This window comes from Phyllostomus hastatus, unplaced genomic scaffold, assembly GCF_019186645.2.
Source record: "Phyllostomus hastatus isolate PE091 unplaced genomic scaffold, TTU_PhHast_1.1 phas_scaffold_216, whole genome shotgun sequence".
Classification (NCBI taxonomy): Eukaryota; Metazoa; Chordata; class Mammalia; order Chiroptera; family Phyllostomidae; genus Phyllostomus; species Phyllostomus hastatus.
In genome coordinates, this window is record NW_025334018.1 from 5,751,964 (window position 1) to 5,774,486 (window position 22,523).

Here is a 22,523-nt window from a genome sequence, read left to right on the forward strand (position 1 = left end):
GCATGCTAAAAGAGGACCCATAGGGCATGGACTGGCTGACACACTTTTATTTAACAACATATTATAACTGTCATGAAACAATACTTTCTTCTTTGGAAATGGCTCTTTATTTTGTAAAGTGCTATAAGTCTGAGGGCTTTGATTGTTTTTGCAGTATTTTTTATTGTTGAACTGTAACTTAGATGATGAATATATATTTCAGGAGCATCCTGGGGCTGACATTTTTAAAGAGGTTCTGAAATGAGTTCCTATTGAAATGATCCTGGAGAAAGTCAGTGGGGCTCTTCCATGGTTTCTGTAAAAATCCTTAAGTAAGGAAAAGCATAACTTATCTTAAGAGAAAAATAGTTTTGTAGCTAGAAATTATTTGAAAGAGGTGATGTCCACGGTAGTGTGTCAGGGGATTCCCAGGTTTTGTCTTTTGTGGGTGTCTGCTATTTATGTTAAAGCAAGGGAGAGGCTGGTGATTCTTGCAGAAAAATGCTGTATTGCTCTATCAGAATGATACTCAGGAGTTTAGTTTTCCTGCCTCCACAACTCACCAAAATGTTAGTGTCTATAACTTAGGATGTCTTCTCATCCATGATGCTCACAATTTAGAAATGATACTATTCTGCATCAGGGCCTTCTTGGACTTATTCCTAGTACCAAGGTGTGAATACCAAATATAGACTCCAGCAGGTGGCATGGGGTGTTTGGATCATTAGATAATACATGTTATTTTTGGCATTACTATTAAACTCCTTCTGACTGGGTCACCTGATGGACTGTGTTGCTTAAACCAACAGTTCATCTATAATTCTTATAATGCTGAGCTGAACTTTCAGACTATTTTCTACTCTTGGTTCACTAGACATTAGAAACAAAGAAGCTGCTATATATTCTTGGAAGGAAATATTAGCAGACACTGGGAACATCATTATTTGTCATGACCTGTGAGTCATAGCAAAAAAGGACACAGAAAGCTGTGAAGTCAAGAATATAAACACAGATAAAGAATTCTAGCTTGGGGATGGATATACAAATAATATAGGGTTCACCCTAACAGGGAAAAATGGTTGAGGAAAAACAGAGGTGTTTGGTTTCTTTCCTTTTTCATAGTTAGAACATGGATAATTGTAACCAAATACCCTTAAGCAATGAGAACTTTTTTTCCAGTTCCTAGACCAGTAGATACTGAGTTATGATTTGATGCATAATTAAAACAGACAAAAATAATTATTTGCCAAAAATTTATTATTAATTTTTTATACAGTGCAATTATTTCAACAAGAATGCCTTCAACATAGTATCAATAGGCCTCAAAGGATTATAGGCTGATGGGTCTTCTGTTTATAAATTTTTCCCTTTCCCTCCCGCAAATGCTCTCTGTGATCTCTTATTGGTCCTAGAGCAAGACAGACGTTTACAGAATCCTGAACAGGTTCCCTCTCAGCTAAAATTAACTAAGGCAGCAATATTCTGAAATTCACCAAAGACTGGAGGAAGAGAACTGAGCACTATAGACTATGGCAGACAGTTTTAAAATTTGAGCTCTGGAGTTGTTTGAGAAACACCTTACTTTTGCTCTATGAGATTTTAAATGTTTATGAAGTTGAGTGTAAAAAATTCCAATTCAAATTCTAAATCTTAAAGCTAAACCTTATTCTTAACAGATATTCCTTCCAGTTATGGGCTGATTTCACAGGGAGTTTTTCTGTAGAAGTCAGTTTCCTTACACTATTCAAAAGTTGTAAATATTCAGTCCCCTTGCAGAATCTGTGCTAATTATGCCACAAAAGATGAGAAACTATTTGGAGATAAATATTAACGTAATCTAGGCCCAAGAAGATATGTCAACTTTAACACTAAAATTAACTAAATTCTCTACAAGATATATCAACCACTAAAAAAAAACCAAAAAAAACAACGGACCCAAGTCTTTTGAATGTCACATTATTATATTATTCTTTTTACTTTTGAAAGCAATAAATTAACATGTCCCCAAACAAAACTCCTTAAACAAATTAAATGATTTGTTTTTTAAAATGGTCACCACATCTGCACCAAAGATATCCTGCAGTAAAGAACTACTTGAGGGAGAATAAAAGGTAGAAGTACAAAGTACATGGAATGAGTATAGTTTAAGATTTTGGATTAAAGACATATTCTAACATCTGAGTTTTCCCACAACCAAAATCATTTCAGTCATTTGGTACCCAGTGCTTCCCATTTCCCTTTGCTGAAGCTTTGGCCAAGTGTTGGAATAGGGCATTTCTTAAGGGCGGTGTTGGGATCTCTGCTCTTGGATGTACTCATAGAGAGGGCTGGAGCGCACAGGGGCACTGGCAAACTGACCCTTGCCAGATTCCAGAATCTGCTGACGGCCCTTTTCTTTTTCCTCCCGGACTTGGCCACGCCTCTGCACCTCCTCAAGCTGGCGGCGGAGCTTCTCTTCCCGGAGTTTCCTTTCCGGCTCTTGGCGGCGTCTCTGCTCTTCTTGCCGCAGTTTCTGTTCCTGAAGACGTCTCTTCTCCCGAGCAAATGGCTCCTCTTCTCGGTACTGCTGTTTTAGCACCTGCCGGCGCCCCAGTTCTCGTTCCTCCCGCTGCTGCTGCTGCTCTTCTCGGCGACGCAGCTGCTGTTCTTCTCGTTCCTGGACCAGCTGTTGCTCGCGTTCCTGGCGGCGCAGCTGTTGTTCCTCCTCAGGTAGATACCTGTCGCGCTCTTGGCGACGCCGCTGCTGTTCTTCCCTTTCCTGGAGGAACTGTTCACCCTCACGAAATTTCCTGTCGCGTTCCTGGCGGCGCAACTGTTCTCTTTCTTGGAGAAACTGTTCCTCCTTCTGAAATTCTCTTTCTTGCTGTTGCTCCCGTTCCTGGCGGCGCAGTTGCTGTACCTCCTCTCGGAGCTTTCTGTCGCTCTCTTGGCGACGCAGCTGCTGGTCTTCTCGTTCCCGGAGAAGCTGTTCCCCCTCACGGAATTTTCTTTCACGTTCCTGGCGGCGCAGTTGTTCTTCCCTTTTTTGGAGAAGCTGTTCCTCCTCACCGGATTCTCTGTCCTGCTCCTGGCGAAGCTGTTGCTCTCGTTCCTGGCGGCGCAGTTGCTGTCCCTTCTCGCGTAGATATCTGTCGCGCTCTTGGCTACGCAGCTGCTGTTCTCCCCTTTCCTGAAGGAGCTGTTCCTCCTCCCGTAGATACCTGTCACGCTCTTGGCGATGCAGCTGTTCTCCCCTTTCCTGAAGGAGCTGTTCCTCCTCACGGAATTTTCTGTCGCGTTCCTGGCGTCGCAGCTGTTGTTCTCCCCTTTCCTGAAGGAGCTGTTCCTCCTCACGGAATTTTCTGTCGCTCTCTTGGCGACGCAGTTGCTGTTCTCCCCTTTCCTGAAGGAGCTGTTCCTCCTCCCGTAGATACCTGTCACGCTCTTGGCGACGCAGCTGTTCTCCCCTTTCCTGAAGGAGCTGTTCCTCCTCACGGATTTTTCTGTCGCGTTCCTGGCGACGCAGCTGCTGTTCTCCCCTTTCCTGAAGGAGCTGTTCCTCCTCACGGACTTTTCTGTCGCGTTCCTGGCGTCGCAGCTGTTCTCCCCTTTCCTGAAGGAGCTGTTCCTCCTCACGGAATTTTCTGTCGCGTTCCTGGCGACGCAGCTGCTGTTCTCCCCTTTCCTGAAGGAGCTGTTCCTCCTCACGGAATTTTCTGTCGCGTTCCTGGCGACGCAGTTGTTCTCCCCTTTCCTCTAGAAGCTGTTCTTCCTCACGGAATTTTCTGTCACGTTCCTGGCGACGCAGCTGTTCTTCCCTTTCCTGAAGGAGCTGTTGCTCCTCGCGTAGATTTCTGTCGCGCTCTTGACGACGCAGTTGTCCTCCCCTTTCCTGAAGGAGCTGTTCCTCCTCACGGACTTTTCTGTCGCGTTCCCGGCGACTCAGCTGTTCTCCACTTTCCTGAAGGAGCTGTTCCTCCTCACGGAATTTTCTGTCGTGCTCTTGGCGACGCAGCTGCTGTTCTCCTCTTTCCTGAAGGAGCTGTTCCTCCTCCCGTAGATATCTGTCGCGTTCCTGGCGACGCAGCTGTTCTCCCCTTTCCTGAAGGAGCTGTTCCTCCTCACGGAATTTTCTGTCGCGTTCCTGGCGACGCAGCTGTTCTCCCCTTTCCTGAAGGAGCTGTTCCTCCTCACGGAATTTTCTGTCGCGTTCCTGGCGACGCAGCTCTTCTCCCCTTTCCTGAAGGAGCTGTTCCTCCTCACGGAATTTTCTGTCGCGCTCTTGGCGAAGCAGCTGTTCTTCCCTCTCCCGGAGAAACTGTTTCTCCTCACGATATTTTCTGTCGCGCTGCTGACGAAGCTGTTGCTCGCGTTCCTGGCGGCGGAGTTGCTGCACCTCCTGGTGGAGCTTTCTGTCGCTCTCTTGGAGAAGCAGCTGCCTTTCTTCCCGTTCCTGCAGGAGCTGTTCCTCCTCACGGAATTTTCCGTCGCGTTCCTGGTGGCGCAGCTGTTCTTCCCTTTCTCGGAGAAGCTGTTCCTCCTCACGGAACTTTCTGTCTTCTTCCTGAAGGCGTTGCTCCTCTCTTTCCTCCTTTAGCAGCTGCTCTTCCTCCCGATACTGTCTCTCCCGTTCCTGAAACCTCTTCTCCCGTTGCTGCCGCTCTTCCTCCCCCTGCAGCTGTTCGCGTTCAGCTGGCTTGGTGTATTGAGTGAGGCGGCGTCTCTGGCTGTCCTCTTCTAGTGGCCACCTCGATTTTTGGTCGCGGCGTAGCTGCTGGCCCCGCTCCCTCTCCTGATCCTCTTGGAGGTACTCCTCCTGGAGCTGCTCCTCCTCGCGGAACTGCAGCTCCTGCTCCCTCTTGAGTCGTTGTCTGCGCAGCTCCTCCTCTTGGAGCAGTTGTCCAGGCTCCTGGCGTTGCTCCGCCTTCAGCTGCCGGTCCCGCTGCTCCCGCTCTTGCAATGGGGGCCTGGCCGACAGCCTCTGGCTGCGCCTCTCACTTTCTTGCTCAGCCTGCCACTGCCACTTGAGGTTCCGGAGCTGCTCTTCTTCCTCCTGGCGCAGCTGCCTCTCGCGCTCCTCTCGGGGGGTACGCCTTGGCCACTGGGCATCCTCTTCCCGCTCTTGCAGTCCCAGCTCGCGCTCCTGGAGCCGCCTCTCCTCTTCCTCTTGCTCCTGGTGGCGCCTCTGCGGCTCCTGCCTGCGGGGCCTCGAGTAGACTTTGCTCTGTCGGGCGTCGGCCTCACTTTCCAGCTGCCGCTGCCACCTCAAAGTGTGGCTCTCGTCCTGCTCACTGGCCTCTTCCTGTTGTACCTCTTCCTCAGCCAGCTGCTGCTCACGCCTCATTTGCTCCAAGAGCGGCTCCTGCTCGCGCCTCAGCTCTTGCTTGCGCCTCAGCTCCTGCTGATGCCTCTCCTCCTGCTCGCGCTTCAGCTGCTCCAAGACCGGCTCCTGTTCACGCCTTTCTTCCTGTTCCCGCCTCAGCTCCTGCTGGCGCCTCAGCTTCTGTTCCAAGCGTGGTTCCTGCTCACGCCTGAGCTCTTGCTCTCGCCTGAGCTGCTGCTGGCGCCTCTCCTGCTCCAAACGCTCCCGGCGCTCACGCCTCTGCCTTTGAAGCTGCTCTTCTTTCTCCAGGTGCTCCCTCCTCAGCTCCTGCCCTTCCCGCCGGGGTAGTTGCTCCTCTTCCTGGCGCTCTCGCTGCTCCTGCCTTTCTCGCCTCCTCTCTTGGACAGGAAACTCCTCAGGCACCAGTCTCTTGCACCTGTGCAGCGGCTCTTCCTCCTCAAGGCGCGCTTCCCATTCTTGCCTTTGCAGCCCTTGCTCATGTCTCTCTTCCTTCTCCCTCTGCTCCGCTTCTTCGGTGAACTCCCTCTCTTGTTGTTGCCTCTTCTGCCTGCGTTCTTCTTCCAACTGTCTCTCCCGGGGCTCAAACCTCCTTTGGCCTTCTTGCCTGCGATCTTGTAATGGGTTCCCCTTTCCCTCACACTTGTCTCCCTTCTCCACTAGCCCTGAGGCCTCCGCGAGGGCATAATAACAAGCTTGAGCCACCTTGAAAATGAACAGGAGGAACTCATTGAAATCTATAAGCCCGTTACAGTCGCGATCCAGAAGTTCTAGGACCAGATCTACCGTTTCAGGATCATGTGGTCTCTGAAAAAAGATGAAAACAAAATTTTTTATAATAGACCATTTACTAGTAGTAAACTTTCACACACAATGTATATTTTATGATATGCTGACACTTCAAAAGACATTAAGAGCAATTAGAAAAGTTGCAGTGTGTGTGGTAGAGTTTTATTGTCCCTATGTAAAATGTAAATACCTCATTTTATAACATATTTGTTGAAAATTTTTGCATCTTGTAATTTAATGCTGACTAGAAGATCACAAGTTCTCTTTAGCTGGGTGAATAATGAACTCATCCTCAAGAGAAAACTACAATAGAAATTTATGAAGATTTGCAGCAGCCATTTCTGTGTGAAATAGCTAGTTCTTCTGATTTGATTTTTATTCCACGTTTGAAACAGAACAAAACATTTATGGTAACACAATTTTACTAGTGAACAGTATGAGTTTGATTATTGAAATTTGGAAATAATTTTAAGTTCCTTCCAAGTGTAGTTTGATCTGACATCTTTGCTAATAACTTCCCATGACAACCAGTTAATTCACATCGACATTGCCATCAAGTACAGAAATAATTGTTTGTAACTTCTTTAGTATCCAGACTGCAATGACAGTTAAGTACCTTCTGGCTCAGAAATGAATGAGGGATGTAGTATAGAGCTGACATGGGGTAAATGAATATAAAGTCACCATTCTTTGCTTTGGTCACTCCTGAGAAAAAATTTCATAGCCTCAAATCAATAGAGAAATTTCCTTTTCTTCTTATTTCTTACCTGAAGGACAGCTCCAAATTCTCTTTCAAGGAGATTCTTCAGGTCTTTCTTGCATAGTGCTGCTCCATCACAATTATGTGAGGCATATTGATTGAAAACTTCAGTGATATCAAAGATGCTTCTCAGAAGTGGAGACATTTTTCCCCCTAAATTCAAGTAAACCTAAAACAATAAAATAGGATTAAGAATCAAAACTGTGTTTCTGATCTTGGGGAGGTTTTAGCCATACTGTTTTGGACAGATGCCTAAATAATTTGACTTAACAGCAGTAGTTATTTTTAACCCAGGCTTTCAAAGCATTTTATCTTTGAATATTGTACTTAGAAAATGGAAGAGAGATCTTTAGAAACTTAGAGCCAGGGAGTTATCTTTAGGCTGTCCTGCCAGCAGCTTTTAGATTGTTTACCCAATCTGGATTATCCATCTCATTCTCTTCTCTCTCTTTCTGCTCCCTAACATATTTCAGATCAGATAATGTAGAGAATAATATAGGAATTTAAATTTGATATGTTGCTTCTCATTGCATCTTCCTCTACAATTGAACAGAGAATAGGTGAAAGCCAAAAAGGTGAAGGAAGATCTGAAAGTATCTTAAAGTGGATAGAAACCACATACACATAATTGTGGCAGCAAAACATTTGATGGTAACTAGTACATTAAAAGGGGAATGTGGATTATTTCCCAACATTATAACCCATAAGAGATCTAAGGACCTAATTCATAGTTTACCTGTTCTCAGATTAAGCATTACTTCTTCCTAGTCAAAGGTGGCATTGTACAATAATGTTCAGATATACCACTGAGGAAAACGGAGAGTGCATGTTATCTGCCTTAACTAAGATATGTTACAGATATTCAGTTATTGAAAGCTTCTAAGAGGTACTTCCAGAGTTAATGGGTCAAACTGAACCTGGACGACACTGAGTAATATTGGTCTTATGGTTCACTTTCGTTAAACTCAAACCATTTGAATCTTGGCATTATTTAAAAAAAGGGGAGGGACTTAGCCAAAAGGAAATCAATATTAAAATAATACATGGAAAGTTTCACTGGCTGGGCTTCATTAATTACTTCTCAACTCCAACACCACAGATGCCATAACTACATGAAGATGGCCCATATTGGGTAAAACCAATATAAAAAGAGAACTGAGGGGCCCTGGTCGGGTTGCTCAGTTGGTTGGGGCATCATTCTGTACACTAAAAGGTTTCCAGTTCAATCCCTGGTTGGGGCATGTACTGCAGGCAACCATCAATGTTTTTCTCTCTCTCTCTCTTACCCTTTCTTTCTCTCTCAAATCAATAAACATATCCTCAGGTGAGGATTTAAAAAAAAGAGAGAACCAAGTGTTGGAAAACCTTTGAGATGGCAGTTTTTAGAATGATGAACCCCATCAGAGTCACACATAACCAACTTCCAACCCCTGACAGGTAAACACACTTATAGAGTTCAGAGGCTTGGGAGAAGGGCCATGTCTCTATTTGGGCAATAGCTCCAATAATAAGAAAATGGCATGGAGTTAGACATCCCTGTAAGATACTGATATCTTCTGGCACAGTAGGTCCCTGGTGCCCCCTCTCACCAACATCTACAACAACTAGAAAATGGATACTCATACAGAATAACATGATCCCACTGAATAGAACTTACCCACTTCACCAGAGGGAGAAGTCAAGTGCTCGCTGACACCACTGGCAACTGTACTGGGAAGTTAGTAGCTGGGCCTTTTATAGTGGTTTTAATTGTGCCCTGAAGACCTACTTGGGAAGGAGACACCCACTCTGTGAGATGGTCTGATTCATCCCTAACCAAGCCCAGCTCCACCTCTGTCTCCACAAATGGTTATCTCTCTGTTTGCGCACATACCATTTGGCATGAGGTTTACAGACCTTGCCTACTGACAGGGTACTGGCCCCACCTAACATGAAAGGATAGAATATTTGGCAGAATCTCTAATTTTTAATTGTTAAAATTAAATAAAACAACAAAACAAAGAATTTAATGTTCAGAATCTTAATTAATTATGGGTTTATTATGAACTTAATTATGGTTTTATTACTCTGAGCCACTTACTTTATAAAATATGTAATTTCTAGGTTGGGGTCAAACAGAAACTTTGACATAAACTAATGAGAACTAATTCTTTTTTTTCCCTGGAATGTGACAATCCATGGGGAGTTGCTTAATAGCCCTGCTTGAAGCAGTTCTAGGACAATGAGAGGGGTATAAAGAATTGCTTTTAGTTTCTTCTCTAAAAATGCTGGTGGGGAAAATAATTGCATTTGTATTCTTGGGTCTTAAGATGATTTTCCTATAGATAAGGGATTGCCTCCTTAGTAAACAATTTTGGGTGGTACTTTAAAAATATGTTTCATTAAATTGTTTATAAGAGAACTTGAAATCTTTCAAATATTATTTTTAGGGGTGTTACATCTAAATGAAGTTTACTCTTTCTTTTCTCATTAACATATTGATGCCCCTAGAGAAAAAGAGCTGGTGTAATCTGTTTTTGTAGATATAATCATCCTGCTCAGCCCAAGTCACTAATGATTATGACACTGAAACACTTGACTCTGCTTCTCCTGGAAGTGCATTTAGGTAATTGGTCATTCTAGCCCATTATGTCTGTCAGGGTTTTCTCAACCCTGGTGATCACTTGCAAATCTCTGTGCTGTTATATTGTAAAAAACTGAATTTTATACCTGATTGTCAGTGACTCTCAACCCTGGCAATAGTTTGCAAATCTCTGTGCTGTTTTATTATAAGGAACTGGATTTTATCCTTGCTTGACAGCGATTTCCATCCTTACATTTCAGACTAGATGAAACTTTGGCTCACAGTAGGTTTCTGGAGACTATTAAATGATTCAGTGGCTTTTGGCATTTTGGTCTCCTCCTTTGTCCAATAGAAGCAAGTATTGGTTTTCTGAATTTTGAGGAGATTCTGTAGGATCCTTCAGTGAAATATAATTTGGAACCTAAATCTTGATGGCTATTCATTCCTTTATGTGCAGGTCTAAATAATGGTGGAGTAGAATTCTATTTGACTCCTCATTTGCTGCCATCTTAGAGGTGGGGTGAGAGGAAAGGAGAAATGATAGGTAATGGGAAAGCAACTGTAAGCCTGGTTCACTTCTGTGATCTGGGATTTCTCCTAAAACTCACTCTTTCTTGGGATCAATTAGCAAACTTGATGGGGCAGCTTCTTAGTAAAGAGTGAAGATTTATCTTTTCCCCCTTCTATTTAGGCTTTTATACAGTTATTTTAATCTTTGAATTTTAAGATAAAACCGTCATGAGCACTGTAACCACAAACTTCATGGAACCTCTATCTTTCACAGGAGATACTAGCATTTTTAATGAGTGTTCTTCAAGGAATTCTCTGGACAAACCCTCCCTTATGTCTGATTCTGTTTTTGCCCATCTGTGTGTGGTCTGTGGGGAACCTCAACCCAGGTGGTGGGATGCATTTGTGTGATTCCATCAACTCTCTATAGTCAGTGCACTCAAAGGGGGACTACATATTTATTAGCTTCTTTGAGAATAAAGGAAAAAATTAGTCATTTAAAAATTATGTTTGATCAAGCAAAACAAATATAGAGGCAAGCCCAAAAAGGAAAATGCTTCTAAACAGCCTTGGGAAAATGGTTGAAACTGCACTCATGGTAACAGAAAAACTTCTTTCTCAGTCTGAATGAAATTAGATCTTAAATTCAGTGATGGCTGTCTTACTCAATCTTGGTGAAAGTCAGTATACCATAAGGAAAAGTATTTAAAAGCCTGAACAAACCTAAAAGAATTAGCCTCTCTTAGTCCATCATTAGAAAGATTGTAAGTAGATTCAAATGCTAAATTCTAAAATCAGGTTTGATATTCTGAAATGAAGAGGCTCTCATTTCTATATAAGTTCTTTTATTTAACAGTATCATTATTTAAATATATCATTTTAAAAGCTCCTGACACATGTTTGGACAGGGAAATAATTTTCATTGCTTTTTAGTTCCTTAAAAGGTTGGTAAATGCCAGAGAATATAGAAAATCAAGTACTGACACATTGGTTCAGTCTATTTCTTTTTAAGGCCAACTGAAAATCCATGAAATGTGGCAGTGTTCACTGATTGTGGTTCATCAAAAGAGAATAGTAGTTTTTATAATCTGAGGATCTATCTTCTTTAAAGACAAAAAGTCTCATTATCTTTCTTTTATAGGACCAGAGACTGAGACACTGAAAGGTCAGAGAATGTTTCTGACTGGCTCAGGAATAATGACCCAAGTACCCCTGCTCTATTCTATAAGAATATCCTTCTTTATCAAGGATTAATGCTAGTGGGTTCAGAATATAACTGCAGTATTATACTGTTGCTTGGCTTTGAGAAGTGAGCTCTTTATTACAGAGGAATTAAAAAGAGAAAATAAAACATTATTCACAAGCTCTAATATTATGTCAATCATGAAGCCTCATCTATGCTGAAATCTTTGGGAGTGGAGCTCTGCTGGGTTAAAAAACAGAGAACTAACAAAGTACTAGTTTTCCTGGTCTTTATCTCATTCGAAATGTTCTTTTCCCATTTTCTGTCAGAATCCAGACAAAGTGATAACAAATTTGACATTCTGTGGTATTTCACCAGGACCAAGCCCTGTCATGGCCCAGTTGTGAAAATTTAGATAAAGCAGAGAAGGTACCAGCATAATTCTCAGCCTAATGGGCTTCTCCAAAACCCACTATGAGCCACGATGTGTAACTGTAGGAAAATGTCCAAGTAGGATGCTTTAAGATGGCTTTTTAAAAAGTAAGATTCTTTGGTAATCTCTTTAAACACCTCTCTAATGAAGATCTTTTCTTTAAAATTATGTGTTAAACCTTTTAAGTTATTCTATTGTTTCTTCGTATTTGTCCATCTATGCCCGGGATACCACCTCTGCCAGTCCAAAACCTAATATATTTTCTTTGAGGCCCCGCACAAGTTCCATTTGTTCTCCAAAACCTTCCTTGACCTTTACATATAACAATCTGACAATTAAAAAATTTCTTTCCACAGCATGCATAGTATCATAAAATCTAGCACTAGTTAATGTGTAATTTCCATGTTTTCCTCTAATTTAATAGGTGCTTGTTTTGTCTTCTTGATTAGGTTTTAAGTACCTTGGAAGCCATGCTATATCTTTTATTTCTACCAGGTGTTTAGTAAAATCCTCACTGATATGATGTAATTTTATTGCATGCACTGCAGCAGTTTAAATAACCAAGTGTGAATGAGATGAGTTGTCTGATCTGGGATGGAGTTCTGTGGTTTTGGGTGATGGCCTGGGGATGAGTGCACATACCATCATGGGAGTCAGCTCTTCTGGGGCCTCTTTCTAGTTTTGCTACTTAAAGGACAGATGACAGAAGAAGCATTACTCCACCCCTGTATGTCTCCCCATGCCCATCACTTCACCCCTCTGTTAAGTGAGGAGCTGTAAGATATGAATCCCTTCCTCAGAGGGGAGCTGTGATAATTACAGCTTGTAAAGCATTTTGTGACTCTTAGATATAAAAGGGCTAATTACTATGATCATTAATAATTCTTAATTTTTATCTTCTTCAAGGTAAATCATCCTTACTTTAATTATACCCCCACCCTAGTGGTAATTATACCTTTGAGAGTCAGCAGATGCTTTTTCATCTTACATCATGTCATACAGGATGACTGGGCACAGGTGAACACAGGAGAGCACTTCCACCTTCTGCCCACCCTGCTGTCACTCAGATTAGCAGGGAGCTCCTGGCTTACTTTGCCATTAAAGTGGTCATACTTTCAAGTGATTTATTTTTTCCATTCTATAACTGTATCTTTATCCCAACCAATAGCTCCTCAGTTTCACAGAGCTTTGGGATTTGTCAAAAGACACACTGAATGGGAAAAATGGATTTAATTTTTGCATTTTGGTGAAGTCTCTGAATGAAGGAAGCAGGCATTTTTGACTGGGCTGTGGAGATTTTGTGGTATCTCTGATAAAAATGTTCACAGTAGCCATATGGGAGAAGGGCCATAGCTCCTGAAAGGTAGAGGTGTTGTGTGATATTTTCAGTTCTTCTTCGATTTAGATCTGTTTCTAGTTGAATGGTTAAGTCACTCTTTGGGATAAGATTTGGGGATTTGTATCTAAAGAACCAAAAATCCATTTCTGAGAGAAGTTTTGCTTTTGATAATAAGACATAACATAAAGGAGGTTGGAAACTAAGGCTTCACACTCAATAGATGCTTTAGGTTGTGCAGGTAAAAGCATGGCCTCCCAAACGTGGAAAGAGCACTTTTAGCACAAGCAGGCATGTGCCAGTCTGGCTTGGGATGTTCTCATCAGGCCCAGATGTTCAATAATCACCTGTGTCATGGAACAATTTCTGAGTCCTAATCTTGAGTGTTTCAGCACCCTGAATTCCACTCTGTGCTGGAAGTAAGTATGGAAGTGAAACAGATTATGTTTGTCAATGTCCAGAATTTTCCGTGGCTTTCATTCTGACCCTTCCCTTTCAGATAAGCACATGTTTCTCTGGAGTCTGCACCCCTGCCCTTCTACACAGCATCTTTCAGTTGCCTCCCTGTCTTCATTTCTTCTTCTTTTATACGTAAGAAAATCCCCTTTTCTCATCCCATCCTCAAAACCACTTGAAATAGGATAGGGGTTGAAGGGACTTTGGGGGGCCAGTCAAAATTTTGGTCCCTTTGCCTCAAGAAGGATCTGACCAAGTTCATAGTATCAGTGGAGAAGCACAAGACAGGCTGTGCATTTCTCCTTTCTTCCCACAGTAGTCTCTTTGGGTTCACAAGCATTTACTGAGATCTGCATTCTACACCAGACATGATTCAAAGCATGGGACCTCTTACCTGAAGACATTCCAACCCTACCCTCCTGATGATTTGGAGGGGAAGATATTGTGATAAGAAAGATTTAATTTAAAAAATAAGGCTGTGCTAAGGTATTTTTCTAATAACACACAGAAAAAAAACCTAACAGTGGTTACCATTAGGGAGAGGGATGGGAAAGCACCTTTTTACCATATACTTTCTTATACTTTTTGGTATTTGAACCATGTGAATGTGTTAACTATTCAAAAATTAAATACATTAAATTCTAAAAAGAAAAGTTTAATTCTTAGAGAAATAAGGTAAAATAAAAAGAAGGTAAATATTAGCATATCATCAGGAATTAAAAATTTCATTCTAAGATGTAAAAGAGCAAAAAAAAAAAAGGAGAATTTCTAGGAGTCAATGCTTCTAGAAGACAAGAATGCATTTTACTTTATGTTGCACCTGGCAGGGTAATTTTTAAGTGTGATGAAGTTAAATAGCCCTTAAAACTTTTAAACCTTAAAACTCACTAAACATGTTGCACAATAAACATTTGCTTTAGCTTTTTTGCTATTCTGTCAAATGTCAAATTAGAAATATATATGTGTATATATATATATAATCTTGAGGCTTTTCCTTATCTGCAGATGAAGAGTGCTGTGAATGTAGCTTCTCTGGGTGTCTGACCTAGCTCTGGGCTCTTAGCTGGCTTTCTGTCAGATGTGGGCAGAAGGCGCACCATTAAAGGCTCATCTAGAACCACATCATTTGAAAGCATTTCCCAAATTACATGAACAAGTACTTTCAGCAGCACAAACTGGGGCTTTGAAGTAAACCACATCTCCATAGGTGTTACAGATGGAGAATGATTACAAATTCTTATAGGGCAAAAAGTCAGTTTTTCTGACATTAATGTAATCCCTTCATTCAGCAACAATGTGCAGAGTGAAGCAAAAGTAGATTTATAATTGTTCCTATGTAAAACAAGATAATAATTAGTAAATAATAATACAAGAATAAACTCTGTGTTTCACATACATCTGTAAACCCACATATTTTTTCATGTATAGTGTGCACCCATGTTTTTCATCCAAACTTTCAGGAAAAAAATCTTTTATTTTAATTAAATTTTTATTTATTTATATTTAGAAACAAAACCAATGATCATATTCCAGGGTATTATTCTGCCTATGGATATTGTTATTGCTTTCTAGAGTTATACTTTTAATGCATAAGCATAAATAAAAGAATTAAAAACATTTATACAGATGTGGAATTAGTGCCACTCATGTATAATGCATATCCTTATTTTTCCCTCAAAAATTTGGGCAAAAGATGCACATTATACATGGCATAATAAGGTACTTTGCCCCACTCTGTATTTTAAGATCAGATTTTGGGGGTTCCTTTTGTTACACTATTCAAAGTGCAAAACTCTTTGAAAGTCTCTGAATACAAGCCTTAGAATAGTGATTTACATACTGTTCTTGTCCTGTGAACACCTAGAGTGCTTTGCTACTCAGCTAATGAAAATTTTTCACTATTAAAACCTATTAAATGGAAAGTACTGCACTAGGTGAAAGGGACTAGAACGCTGTTGAAAGACACCACTTCAGGAATTCAGAGAGTATGATATAATTGTGAAGTCTGATTGTAATTCCCAAGTACTTTACAGGTTCATGAGGGAAGACACCATTGTTGGCTAAAGTAGTTTGGGAGCACTTCAGGGAGGAGATGGGGCTTGTTCTGGGTAGGATGAGTGGATTTCAGGTAGGCCAAGTGGACTAGGGAGGCATTGCAGGTAATGACAAGAAAGCTGGGGAGTAGGAATGGACAAAGTATACTTTGAGAAAAGATACTTGACTAGTCAGACTATAGTGGAGATTTTATCACTCTTTGCTAAAGGGTTGTATCTCCTTTTAAGAGTTGACTGTACAGAAGAGATGTTGGTTTCAACCATCCATCTATTCATTTAGGAAGGAATTGAGTGCAGTAAGATATAGGTTCCATGAAAGCAGGTTCCATATCTGTTTTGTTTGCTGCTGAATTCCCAGTGCCTGCCATAGAACAGGCAGTCAGGAAACATTTGTAAGTTGAAAAAATGAATGAATTGCATTTATGTGTCATATATATAAGACCATATATAGGTGCTTGACCAGAAAGTAGCCCTGTAAGAGTTCAGAAAAGTTGCTTTCTGGTGGGAGATTAGGAGGGAGAGAAGAGATAGAAGAGAAACACGTGACAGAAGTCACAATGAAACATAAGTTAGGAGAGAGGGCACAATTTTATTTTTTTTAAATCTTACTGGGAGTATGAAATGGGTGATAGATTCTGTGGCTGGAATGGTGATTAGGATGCAGGAGATGGGAGTGAGGATGAGAAGGGCAAGAGTAATGATATTAAAACTAATATCCTAGTTCTCTCTACACTGGCCTGGTAAGTGCTTTCTTTTGGAGATTAAAAACAAATTTTTGGGAAAAGAAATTATTTTCTCTAAAAGGCTGGTTTCATATTTGTATCTTAAAAACAATTCTAAGAGTATCACCTGAACCAGCCCGAGCTGCCTCTGCTCTTATTATTCAAATAAAGACTTGAATAAACAGAATTTGTGTCAGTGAGGGAAACTACTTGGGGCAACAGCCTAGATGAGGCTAAGTGGACTGGTTTTGCTCACTTTTAAACAATGGTTTATGAAGGAGGCTTCATCTTTCCCATCCTAGCATCTGCCATATTTCAGCCTAATCCTCTGCACTCAGCATCGTATAATCTACTTAGTGTAATCAAATTTACTGAGCACTGGCCCAGGTACTGAGAATGCAAGCATGGACAAAATAGACCTCTGTCCAGTTTAGTGGAGAGAGTTTTGCCTATATGACATGGTGATGGGAAGTCTATTTTTGTTTTTGTGATCAGCATTATCATCACCATCATCAGCACTATAAGCCAAAAATGGCAGTAAACTGTTACCCCATTTAATTCTTAATCAATTTTGTAGAGTAAGCATGATTATTCCCATTTTCTAGATAGGAAAACTGAGAATTGGAGATATTAAGTGACTTACCTAAGGTCAAAGAAGTTGGCAAGTGGCAGAGCTTGGATCTGAATCCAGATTTATCTGACTTTAAAACCCAAACTTTTGACCATCATTCAATACTACTCTAAATCTGTTGCCTGTGTGGGCATCACAATAGTTTGATATGAAAAGTACCCATTAAAAGACCTTTCTTTACCCTCCATCATAGTTCAGGTAATGCTTTTGCCCCCTCTGATGTGGTTAGAACAAACACATGCTGTACGGTGGGTGGCAATCTGCAGCAAGTGTCAGTTTCATGAAGGTGTCCCCTTATCCAGCCACAGGTATACAGCAGTTCCTGATCTTTGTTAGGAATTCTGGGAGGATCTTGTCTCCAATAAGGAATGGTGATGATTAGATTAAGATGACTTGACTTCAGCAATGTTTTTCCCGAAACTTTGCGTGAAGGAACCAGACTTGGTCAAGACCAGTTTGTGCAGCTTATGGAAACACTGGGGCTGAGAGCATCCTGTTATCAGATACCAGTGTGGTGACTGGTGAATGTCATGTGCAGACCTTGCAGACTTCTAGTCACAGCTTGATTATAATCATTAAGCTTTTATAGGACAATGAATGTATTGCAAAGGATTTTACGATCTTCTTTTCCCCATCCTGGCTAGTCTGATGAAAGGGCTGCCGCCTCTGCTTTCCAAATATGGAAACAGGTCCACTGTGAGCTTACTGTCAGAGGTCACCCAGTAGTTGAGCTGGGATTCTGACTTGCTGGATTGGCCAGAGGTGTTCTTTTCATTTTAGGCCAATCATTTATGTGGGACCCATGGAAACTTGAAGCTAATGAAATAACATGTTGAGATCTGAAAGGTAGTAGGACATGTTGTTTGAAATTTGTGTTTTGCCTTCCAGTGAGAATTTTTTTTGATTTATTAGAATTTGATGAATCAAATGTAGAAGAACAGAGTCATACTGTTCCCCTTCTATAGTCCTCTCCTTTTCTTTTAAATTAACATTAAATAATATTAAAGTATAGTTGACATACAATATCATATAAATTTCAGGTGTACAGCATAGTTATTTATATATTTTGTATATTAACTCCTATGGATATATCATTTGTGAGTATCTTCTCCCACTCAGTTAGTTGCTTTTCCATTTGGTTGATGGTTTCCTTTGATGTGGAAAAACTTTTTAGTTTTATGTAATCACATTATTTTTGCTTTTGTTTTCCTTGCCTGGGAATACATAGACCCCCCTCCCCCCAACAAATCTGAGATAGATATCTAACAGTTTCCAACCCATGTTTTCTCCTAGGAGTTTTATGGTTCTGTTCTCATATTTAAATCTATAATCCATTTTGAGTTTATTTTTTGTGTATGCTATAAGGAATTGGTTCACATTCTTTTTTCTTTTGTATGTGTTTATTCTGTTTTCTCAACACCATTTATTGAAGAGACTATCTTTTTTCCCCTTGTATATTCTTGCCTCCTTTGTTGTAGATTAATTGATTATATAAGCATGGGTTTATTTCTGGGGTCTGTATTCTGTTCCATTGATTTATGTGTCTGTTTTTGTACCTGTCCTATACTGTTTTGATTACTATTGTTTCATAATATAGTTTGAAATCAAGAAGTGTGATACCTCAAATGTTGTTCTTTTTTTGGTTCTCCCTTTTTTATGAGCCATCTTTTTCTCTACTCTCTAGAAGAAGCTGGTCTTGAATGAGTGATTCCAAGTTCCAGTCATTTAAAGAAGCACCAAGTGGTGGGTGGTTTTCACCAAGCTGATTGAAGACAACATGTGAAGCTTAAGATAGCTCTCTTTTGTTTAGAGATGGCATTATGATATCCTCTTATTCTCCCTATAGGGTTTCTAGTTAAAACACTACTTTCATGGAGTCTTCCTAGGTATTCAGTTACTTCAGGCTCTAATGTTAAATCAATTTGAGAACTCGGGATTAAGCAAATTTAAATGTTATTTATTTATTTATTTATTATTATTCTTGTATACTAGGACTTCTCAAAGCTTCATGTGTGTTGTGAGTTTCTAAGGGGGGCACTCTGGTGTAAACCATATCTGAAACTTGTGGACCACAAACTCTATTTTTCTCCTTGTGCTATCTTCTGACAGTGACATTCCATATAATTATCTAGAGGAAATTTGATCTGAGAGATTCTCAAGCATGTCTCATTCAGACAGGCAGCACACAGTCCCCTTGCTTCTTTCTGTGGCTCCTCATGGGCTTCATTTGTCCCGTGGAGTCATGGGAATGGAGAATATGCTTCCTCAAAATCCCCATGGGAAGCAAGTTTCGGGTGAAATATCTTTATTGAACAAACATGCTAGATGTGAGCTTGTACCCAAGGCTAGGAAATGAGCCAGATATCTTCTAAACTGAGTTTTGTTTGCCCTGTCCAAATGATCCCAACTATAATATATTAAGTACATTTTTACAATATATTTTATTGATTATGCTATTACAGTAGTCCCAGTTTTTCCCTCTTTGCCCCCCTCCATCTGGTAACCCCCTTCCCACCAGCAATACCCCCTCCCCCCTGCTTAGTTCATGTCCATGTGTTGTACATACAAATTCTTTGGCTTCTCCATTTCTTATACTGTTCTTAACATCCCCCCATTTTGTAGCTACCCCATTATGCTTCTAAATCCCTAAATTCCTTCCTTCTTCCTCTTCCCCCTCCCAGCTGATGACCTTCCAAATGATCTCCATATCTATGATTCTGTCCCTGTTCGAGTTCTTTGCTTAGTTTTTTTTTTTTTAGATTCAGTTGATAGTTGTGAGTTTGTTGTCATTTTAATGTTCATAGTTTTGACCTCTTCTTTTTCTTAAATAAGATCCTTTAACATTTCATATAATGAGGACTTGGTCATGATGAAGTCCTTTAGCTTTACCTTATCTGGGAAGCACTTTATCTGCCCTTCCATTCTCAATGACAGCTTTGTTGGATAGAGTCATCTTGGATGTAAGTCCTTGTCTTTTATGACTTACTTCTTTCAAGGTTTCTTTTGAGAAATCAGCTGATAGTCTTATGGGAACTCCTTTGGGGGTAACTGTTTCTTTTTCTCTTGATGCTTTTAAGATTCTCTCTTTATCTTTAATATTGGCTAATGTAATGATGTGCCTTTGTGTGTGCTTCCTTGGGTCCAACTTCTTTGGGACTCTGAGCTTCCTGGATTTTCTGGAAGCCTATTTCCTTTACTAGATTGGGGAAGTTCTCCTTCACTACTTTTTCAAATAAGTTTTCCATTTCTTGCTCTTTTTCTTCTCCTTCTGGCACTCCTATTATTCAGACGTTGAAATGTTTAAAGTGTTCTGGAGGTTCCTAAGCCTCTCCTCATTTTTTTGAATTGTTGTTTCTTCATTCTGTTCTGGTTGATTGTTTATTTCTTCCTCCTGGTCCAAATCATTGATTTGAATTCTGGTTTCCTTCCCTTCACTATTGGTTCCTTGTGCATTTTCCTTTATTTTACTTGTCATAGGCTTCACTTTTTCATCTATTTTGTGACCATACTCAAGCAATCCTGTGAGCATCTTGATTACCAATGTTTAGAATTGTGCATCTGGTAGGTTGGCTATCTCTTCATCACTTAGTTATATTTTTTTCTGGAGTTTTGATCTGTTCTTTCATTTGGGTCATTTTTTTTTGTCTCAGCCAGCGTGTTACATAGTAAGGGGCAGAACCTTAGGTATTTTCTAGGGCAGGGAAACCCACTTGGCTGCATTGTGGTGCTGTGTGTGAAGGAGGGGTCCAAGACAGAACAATGCTGCTTATTCAGCTCTCTGCTGGCTTTCAGTCACTTCCTCCACTACTCACAAGCAAATTGGGCCTTTCTGGTGCTATTTCCAGGTGGGTGGTTGTGTGTATGTTCCAGGAACCTGTGGGTCTCTCCAAGGAACTCTCCTGTGAATCTGGAAGTTTCTCCCACTGCCTCAACCCCCACAAGTTTTTTCAGTCAGAGGTTTTGAGGCTTTATTTTCCCTCACTGGAAGGCTGGGTGCACAGTCTGTCTCGTTCCCCAGTTGTTCCTCCTGACTTATTTGTACACAAATGTGGGACCACCAGCTCCATCAGCCACTGCCTTGCCTACCCCACTCCTCTAGCCACTGCCTGGTTGCACGTCTTCTCCACTCAGCTGCCCATCTCTGCCCCTCCTACCAGTCTGGATGAATGCTTTCATTTCTTGGTTGTCAGACTTCCATACAGTTCAATTTTCTGTCAGTTCTGGTTGTTTTTGTTTTTAAATTTGTTGTTGTCCTTCTTTTGGTTGTGTGAGGAGGCATGGTGTATCTACCTACACCTCCATAGTGGCCAGAAGTCCCTATCCCAGAGTCTTTTTAGACTCTCTTTGTTTTTTTTTTTTAATTCTTGTTTCTTTATTTTGTTCTGGTTGAATATTTATTTCTTCCTTATGTTCCAAATCATTGATTTGAATCCTGGCTTCCTTCCCTTCCCTGTTGGTTTCCTGTGGCTTTTTCTTTATTTTACTTAGTATAGCCTTATTTCTTCCCTTATACTTTTGCCATATTCAGTGAGATCTCTGAACATTCTGATCACCAATATTTTTGAACTCTGCATCTGATAGGTTGGCTATCTCTGCAGCACTTAGTTTCTTTTTATCTAGGGTTCTGTTCTGTTCCTTCATTTGGGCCAGATTTCCTTGTCTCCTCAATTTGGAAGCCTCCCTGTGTCTGTGCACTAGGTAGAGCCACTTTGATTACCTGTCTTAGTGCACCTGTTAGGTTGTGTGGGGCAGGGCCTTGGATATTTGCCAGGGCAGGCAGCCTGCTCCACCCCTTGTGACTGCTTGTGGGTGAGGGACGGGTTGAAGAGGGAACAATGCCACTGCTGGCTAACTTCTAGGGGCTTGCTTGGCATTCACCCCATTTCCAGTCACTTCACCCACTTTCTGTATATCACTGGCACCCCTCCAGCTGCTGCCCTGTTTATGGTTCTCACAGTAGGTGGGTTTGCTTACATTCTGGGCTCTCCTGAGAAACTGGCAGTTTCTTTCATCCCCACAATCTCCACAGATTTTTACAGCCAGAACTTATAAGGCTTTATTTTCCTAGTGTTGGAACCCTGGCCTGCAAGATCTGGCGCAGAGCTGAGATTGCTTACTCACAAGGTGTTTCCCTGGTTTTAATCCACCACACATGAATGTAGGACTGCCCGTTCAGCTGGCTGTTGCTGCTGCCATACCACATCCTCTCCTGGCTCCCTATCTCTGCCCCTTCTGGATGTAGTCCTGGATCTCTATCCATCTGGATGAATATAGCTTCTTTAAATCCTTGGTTGTTGGGCTCCCATACAATTCAATTTTCTGGCAGTTCTGGGTTCTTCATTTTGAAATTAGTTGTGATCCTTCTTACAGTTGTACAAGGAGGCAAAGCATGTCTACCTATGCCTCCATCTTGACTGGAAGATCTAATAAGTAAGTTTTAATTATAGAATATGTATTGGGGTATAAGTTACTATAGAGGTCTAAGTAGTATAGATCCAGTAAGTTATATTATAAATAACATCTTGAAATCATTTGTACCAATAATTTTTCAACATAATTATAATGACCATTTGCTGGCCCCACCAAACTTCTTCTCAGAACTGGGCACTTGGATTTTTTTATACACAGTAGTATCAGGGGTAAGAGTGTGTCTTCTTTAGGAATTATTAATTTTTAAATAGATTTCTGGCTGGTCATGTGGTAAAGTGGGAGCTGGGGCAGGGGGTGGTGGGGTCCCAGCTGTGGGCTCAGCTTAGATACTGGTATTCTCTATGACTTTAGGTGAGT

At 41.0% G+C, this 22,523-nt stretch overlaps 1 protein-coding gene across 1 annotated transcript in view; it reads right to left on the reverse strand.

Moving 5' to 3' along the window:
• Nucleotides 1-1,215: 1,215 nt before the first annotated feature.
• The window catches only part of LOC123804590 (trichohyalin-like), a 41,739-nt gene continuing 20,431 nt past the window's right edge, over nt 1,216-22,523 (reverse strand). The window contains exons 6-7 of the mRNA XM_045816949.1: nt 6,856-7,017; nt 1,216-6,106 (exon numbers count right to left, since the gene is read on the reverse strand). Of these exons, the coding sequence (XP_045672905.1) occupies nt 2,258-6,106; nt 6,856-7,017 (4,011 nt within the window). The 3' untranslated portion in view covers nt 1,216-2,257. The remainder of the gene's footprint in view (nt 6,107-6,855; nt 7,018-22,523) is intronic.